The sequence below is a fragment of the Marmota marmota genome, unplaced genomic scaffold (genome assembly GCF_001458135.2).
Source record: "Marmota marmota marmota unplaced genomic scaffold, marMar, whole genome shotgun sequence".
Taxonomy (NCBI): Eukaryota; Metazoa; Chordata; class Mammalia; order Rodentia; family Sciuridae; genus Marmota; species Marmota marmota.
Window position 1 is genome coordinate 1,900,487 of NW_026000026.1, and position 6,667 is coordinate 1,907,153.

The 6,667-nt window shown below is 63.9% G+C and overlaps 1 protein-coding gene across 1 annotated transcript in view; it reads right to left on the reverse strand.

Annotated features, from left to right (window-relative positions):
• Positions 1-6,667, reverse strand: part of Cdh4 (cadherin 4) — a 251,233-nt gene that overhangs the window by 5,752 nt on the left and 238,814 nt on the right. The window contains exons 11-12 of the mRNA XM_048810714.1: positions 4,171-4,404; positions 3,157-3,390 (exon numbers count right to left, since the gene is read on the reverse strand). Of these exons, the coding sequence (XP_048666671.1) occupies positions 3,157-3,390; positions 4,171-4,404 (468 nt within the window). The remainder of the gene's footprint in view (positions 1-3,156; positions 3,391-4,170; positions 4,405-6,667) is intronic.

The following is a 6,667-nucleotide window of genomic DNA, read 5'->3' on the forward strand; positions in this document are numbered from 1 at the left end:
GGGAGCGCAGCGCCGTGAGCACACCACCCGCGGCGTGCGCCTCCCGTGCACAGCCGCACCCCGCTCGTGAGCACCGCGTGATCGGGCACGTGCGTGTTCCATGCATGTCGACACGAGTGCACACGCACGTGCCCCTGTGTGGAGGCACGTTGGGTTGCGCAGGCCAGGGTGCACGCTAGTGTTCGGGTGTGTCTCCCAGGTGCAGTGTGCACATGCGGGTGGGACCTCTTGTGCCCGTGAGTGTGTTCAAGCGCTAGCTCCGGGGACCCCACCCTGTGACCATCCAAACCACAATGTTCATCCCTCTGTGAAGTGGTGGAGTGTCTGCCCAGAGCCCACTCAGCCCTTCTGGGCATTGCCAATCGGCTCCAGATGGCATGAAGCCTGGCACTGTGTGAATGCCCGGTGGGTAGCCATTACACTGTGCCCCTCGGGGATGATGGTGGGAGAGAACGGCCACATGGGCTCAGCCTGACCCTGACTGGGATTTTCCTGAACATTTTTGATCTGCAGTTAGTGGGGCCCATGGGTGCGGAGGCGCGGATGCAGAGGGCTGGCTGTACTTCCTTCCCTTCCACCTGCAGCCCACAGGAGGCCCAGCCTCGCACACACCTTGCCCCCCAGGGGTACGGGGCGGAGCTAAGGGGCCCACCCACAGGTCCTCTGACCACCCCTCTTCTGCATAGTAAAAGTGTGAAGTTGGAAAAGGAGGTGAAAGGGAGGGTTTGTGGGCACTGAGGGTCTGGGCAGAAATCAGTGAGGGAGAGGGATTTCTCCTGATCGGAAGGGGACGGGGAGGGCGGGGCCCACAGGGGGACCTGCCAACCTGGCAGGGAGGGGAGTTTGGGCTGCCCCCTTGCCATCTCCAGGGGCCCCAGGGAGTCACCCTGACACAGCCTCACCCAGCACCAAGGGGTAACTGGGGGAGTAGGCTGGGGGCTCTCCCACCACCCAAAGGAATTGGGGTGCTGCTCGGTGGTTCAGGCACAAACCCACACTGTGGACATCTCTCTCCCCACCCACATTGGCCTCCCCTCTGCCCTCTGGGGTCTGTGCCAGGCCCCGCGCCCCTCGCTACTCCTGTGCATCTCCAGACCCTTGGGAAGAGCCTGCCGTGCCTGTCCCCTGCGTCGTATCTGTGTCCCCGTTGTGGCGGGCGGGGTCTGCTGGGTGTGGGCTCTGGCAGGCTGCACTGTCCACGCCCTCAGGCACGCGCGGTCACTCCTCTGCCCCCTGCAGCTCCTGTCACCTGACTTTTCCACAGATGGGAGACTGAGACCCAGAAGTGATGGGCAAAGGCCACACTGTCCAGGGGACAGTGAGGCGGGTGCAGGGACCCCTGGACCTGCGGAAGGCAAGCTGATTCCTTGGTGTGGCTGCTGAGCCTGTGACAGTAGGGCTCTGAAGTGTGTGTCAGCTCAGAGGGAAGGACAGTGTTTCCTGAGGTGGCAGAGGGCGGAGTGGTGGCCAGGGGTCCCCGACAGGCCCACATTGTGGTGACAGGAAACTAGAGAGCGAGGGTGGACCCCACTGTGTGAGTGGCTGATCCTGATCCTGGAACCAGAGCCGTGCCTGCTGAGCAGGGGACAAGGGGACCAGGCCGCTCAGAGGCAGCTCCCCTGCAGCCAGGGCCTCGGGCGTGTCCACCCAGAGGGCCAGATGGGGGGCTGTGGGAAGAGGAGGCAAAGGCCCCCAGGTGCCCTGTCCTGAGCTGGCAGACGCTGGCCCAGGCAGCAGCTGGGAGAAGCAGCAGGCAGCCTCCCTGAGGCCGGGCTCCTGGGTGAGTTGGGTCTCACTCTCCACTGTCCACATGGGTGCTCTGGGCAGTGGGGCCACTCCTAGGCCAGCTCTTCAGAGGAACAAGTGCCCCCACCCAGCTGTGTCCCTCTGTGGGCAGTCAACCTAAGGCCTGCAACAAAACCGGAGTCCAGGGCGGTCAACAGATGGGAAAAATGGCGGAGGCCTCAGAGGTGGGACATCCTTGGATGTGGCTCTCTTTGGTGCCTGGGGGCAGGAGGCCAGGGTGGGACCTGATGCTTGGTTCCTGGACGTTCCAGCATGTGGAGACCCTCTGACCGGGATGTGACATGGACAGGGGGCAAGACCCCTGCTCAGTCCTCCCTGCCTCTACCACGGTCCCTGGGCTGTGGTCGACCAGGGTGGGAGCAGGGGCCACCTGGGGCCTTCCTACATACCCTCTCCTTCCTCACAATCTCAGTCCTGTGTGGGGCCACCTGGACAGCAGGAAACGCAGGACTCTTGGACCACGTGACCTGGGTGCAGCCAGCACCCACTCTGTTCCCTGGTTGGTGATTGGTTCCAGTGTGGGCATGTGACCTGAGCCCATCCAATCAGAGCCCTGAGACTCTGGATGGACCATTGACAACTCCCAGCATTCATGGGAGCTGCCCACGGGCACCGGGGCAGCAGTGGGAGAAACAGAAGGTGGAGGGTCAGGTTCAGGATGCAGTGGCCAAAGTGTAAATCAGGAAGGCAGAAGGCGGCCGGAGGGGACGTGGACATGGCAGAGCCAAAGCCACCCCCTGAGCAGCCCTTGACGCAGGAGGTGGGGCGGGTCGGCCTGACCAACTGAGAGACCCTCGGTGACGAAGCAGTGACTTAGGTAAGGAAGCGGGGGCCACGAGGGGGTCAGCCACAGGGGACTGAGGGACGTGGGCGACCACGGGCACCTCTGTAAATAGCCCACAGGGGACGGAGCACCCAGGCGAGCAGGAAGACTGTGCGCCACGTGTACTCAGCCTTGACCCCCCGGGGACAGGGCCTTGCGCTCCGGGGAGCCGCTCTGGAGTGCCTGACCTCCAGGCACCCGATCTTGCAAGATGGTCACTAGAGTCCTGCTTTTCTAGCGGTACCTCGTGTGAGCCCATTCTCTGGGTGTGGGTATGTGAGGGTGTTCCTCATAATGGGGAGCCAGTCTCAGGGTGCAGGGGCTCTGGGAGGCAGGGTGGGTGCTGGAGAGCAGCCAGCCACTGACACCCGTGAGCTGCTGGATCAGGCCTGACCTGCACCGGCCCTGACAGGAGCAGGAGGTCCCAGTTCCCCCCAGTCCCAGCTCAGGTGGGAGGAGGCGGAGCGAGGGGTGCCACCCTGGACTCGCCTCCGCCCTCGAGGCCCCTGGTGGGTGGCTGCACTCACTCAGCAGGAGGACGATGCAGATGAGGATGGCCACGATGGCGCCTGTGCCCAGCCCGGCTGCCGCGACGGCACCCACAGTGGTGCAGTCGCCGTTCTCGTCACACGGGCACACCTTGACCTTGACGATGGAGGTGTTGGACAGGGGAGGGTTCCCGGAGTCGGTGACGGTGATAGGGACATCGTACATCCCGGCCTCCAGGTACAGGATGCGCAGGCTCAGCTGGGCGTAGTCACCTGGCACAGAGCAATGGGAGACGTCCAGCACATGGCCAGGCCCCTGTCCAGCAGCCCTTCTGAGGGGACACCCAGGCTGTGGTGTGGAAACCTCAGATGTCCATTCGGTCAGCAAGGACATGTGCACGTGCACACACACACACACACACACGTGCACACACACGCGCGCGCACACACACACACACTATGCCACACCATTACGTTAAAGGCTTTGGCATGCAAGGAAGAGTCTCTCGAAGCGTGGAGGATGAAGACGATTTCCTGAATATGTAAAGAGTTTTATCAAATCAATCAGGAAAAACCCTACCCAGAGAGAAGCAGGCAAAGTCATTGAACAGACCACACACAGAACAACAGCAACGCGAATTTGAAAAGATTTCCCCTGGCAGCCAGGAGAGGTGGTGAAATAAACACAATGCTTTTAAAAGCAATAGTATTCTGGGTTGGTGAGGGACGGGGAGCAGGCCCTGGGCCCAGGCTGCACCAGCCCACTTCTGGGGAGGGGTCCCAGGGAGACTCGGCAGCCAGGAATGACCAACTGACATGGGCACAGGGAGTGGCCGGTGCATGGACACTGCTGGGGCCTCAAGGGGTGGAGCAGGCAGCGCTCACCGTGGACGAAGGTCGTCCCAGCCTTGCCCGGGCGCTGCGTGGAGGGCAAGGGCAGCAGTGTCCTCCAGGAGGACCCCCCACCTGCGCTGCTCGCTCTCGGGGGCAGGTGGTCCCTGGGGCCTGTACCCCAGGCTCTGGTTCTCCCGTGGTGCTGGCCCCGGGGCTCACCGTTGAGGCGGGTGATGGTCCAGTTCTTCCGCACCGTGGCGGGGACGAAGGGCAGCTCGAAGACGTAGGGGCCGACGTTGGGGTCCACGTCGGCGTCGGCAGCGGTGATGTTGATGGCGTTGAGGCCTGGCTTCTCGCAGATCTGCGCCTCCTTGGGCAGCAGCTCGGGCGCGTTGTCGTTGATGTCGATGAGGTAGATCTGCAGAGTCCCAGTGCCGCTGGCCGGGGGGATCCCTGAAGGACAGGCGTGGTGACCACGGTGGGGCCAGGCCAGGCCTCCAGCAGGCCGGAGCACAGCCACCTGGGATCAGGCCCCACCAGGACAGCGCACAGGCAGCCGCCCACAGCACACCAGAGACGCAGGCCCTCAGTCAGACGCATCCCAGCCCCAGCCCAGCCCCAGCCCAGCCACAGCCCTCCAGCCTGCACCACCCCCTCCACTTTCCGGAAGCCAGGGCCACACAGGCCTGCAGCCACACCCAGGACCCCAGGGCACCGCCCACAGGCTCTCCCGCACACCCTCCCCTGACCAGCTACAGGAGTGCCTGCTAGCTCAGCTGTGCCCTGGGGACCCTCCTTCCCTCTGGGGCTCCCAGGGCTCTGCAAGGTGCCCAAGCCTGCTCTCCGACCCTTTCCAGCTGTTGCTGGCCCTCCTGCGTTTCCTGCCTGTCAGCAGGGCTCCGACACCTGGCCACAGTGCAGAAGGGCACTAACTGTCCCTGGGAAGGACCTGGAGGCTTCCCAGATGAGCTCTGGGTGGAGGTGGACTCCACAGTGGCCTCTCTTTCCTCTGGCCTTGGAGTGGCGGGGTGCTCTGTGAGCCCAGAGTCCAGCCCGGCCGCGGCCCAGGCTGGAGGGGCTGACGGGCACGTGCAGGCCAGGATCTGGGACAGAGAGGCCGAGAGCATCCTCACCCCGTCCGCCTCCTGGTGGCCACTCCTGGTCCTCACCACAGCTTTAGCTTTAGGCCAAGCACCTCCTACAGAGGTCAAGGCGGGGCAGTCCAGCAGCACAGTGCGGGCCTCTGGACACGTCCCCAGGAGAGGTGCAGAAGGAGTCTGTTCACGGCAGAGTTCCTGCTCCGGCCTGCTGCCCGGCCTCCCCCGCGAGCCCCACATCCTGCCCCAGGTTGTGTCCCTCCTCTCTGACCGAAGCCTCAGGGCTCAAGCTGTGGTAGGTGAGGACTCGGGAGAGTCCCCCACCCGGCTGGGTGCTCGTCACAGGCTGTAGAGGAGCTTCGTGGACTCCGGAGCCCAGGGTGGGGTGGCCGGCAGGGGCAGTCACTGACTCTGGCTTGCTATGGCCGGCTCTGGGTCCACTACTCTTGGTGTTAAGTTTTGGCTGCTCAGTGTTCTCAGAACCACCAGCACGTCCAGAGGTCCTGCCTCTGGGCCTTTGCACATCTTTTTCCTGACTTTGGGACACTCCTCTCCCACTGCCTCTTCTCCTGGGTTCTCCCTCTGGTCACACAGGTCTTGGTCCCAGGGCAGGTCCTCATCCAGACGAGCCGCTGGCCACATCCCCGCCCTGTTTCCTTGTTGTGCTTCTCTATGTGAAGCTACCTGGTGACTTGTAGTTGCCTGCTGGGGTGGAGACGGCTGGGTAGCCCCCAACTTCCATTTTGCTTTCTTTTAATGAACGAATTGGAGCCCCAGTGTCACCTGGGCTGTCACTATCCATGGAGAAGGCTCTGTTCCCCAGCATCCCTCAGCTGGACCTAGCAGGTGAGTGCCCTTCCGAGGGGGGTGGTCCCCCTGGAGTCTCAGAAGGCGGGGGTGCCCGCCCCGCCCTGCCCACGGCTGGTTTGTTGGAATGTGTGGCGGGGGCTGGAGGACCGCCCCCCCCGTGCTGGGCGCGGTGAGGACAGGAGGCTGGTCACAGAGCGAGGCTGGCTGATCACACCCGCCTGGGCTGAGGGCGCTGTGGTCCTGTGTGGCACCTGGCCCTGGCCGGCTGACTCTCAGGACGCTGCTCTGCCAGGGGCTCTGGTCTGGTTTGCCCACTGCTGAGCAGCGGCCCCCGGGTGGTCAGGGACCAGGAGACCGGCAGCAGGAAGAGAAGAGCTGGCCATGGCTCGCTGGCCTGCCTGTCCCGTGCAGTGGGTGACTACTTATCTGACTTTCGGAGTTGGTAGCTCCCCCATTTCACAGAGGGGAAACCGAGGCACAGAGAGTCCAGTTCTCTTCCCATCGGGAGCAGCTGTCCTGGACAGGACGTCCACTCCCACCCCTTCCGTCTCTGCAGGGACTGGCCCCAGGAGCACCCAGCTGGCTGTGGAGGTGCTGTGGGGCCTGGGAGGCCTCTGGCTGCAAGCCCAGCACTCCGGAGGCCTGGCCGTGGCCCTCGGAAACCCCGGCTCCAGGTGCCCCTCCTGTCCAGACCTTGGGGTCCTCTGCTCCATGGCCAGTCTGGGGTCCTGGCCGCCCTCCTTCCTGGGCTCACTTCTGGCTGAACTTTGGAAGGTTCAAGGTGGGAGGCTGAGCAATGGCTCGCGGGG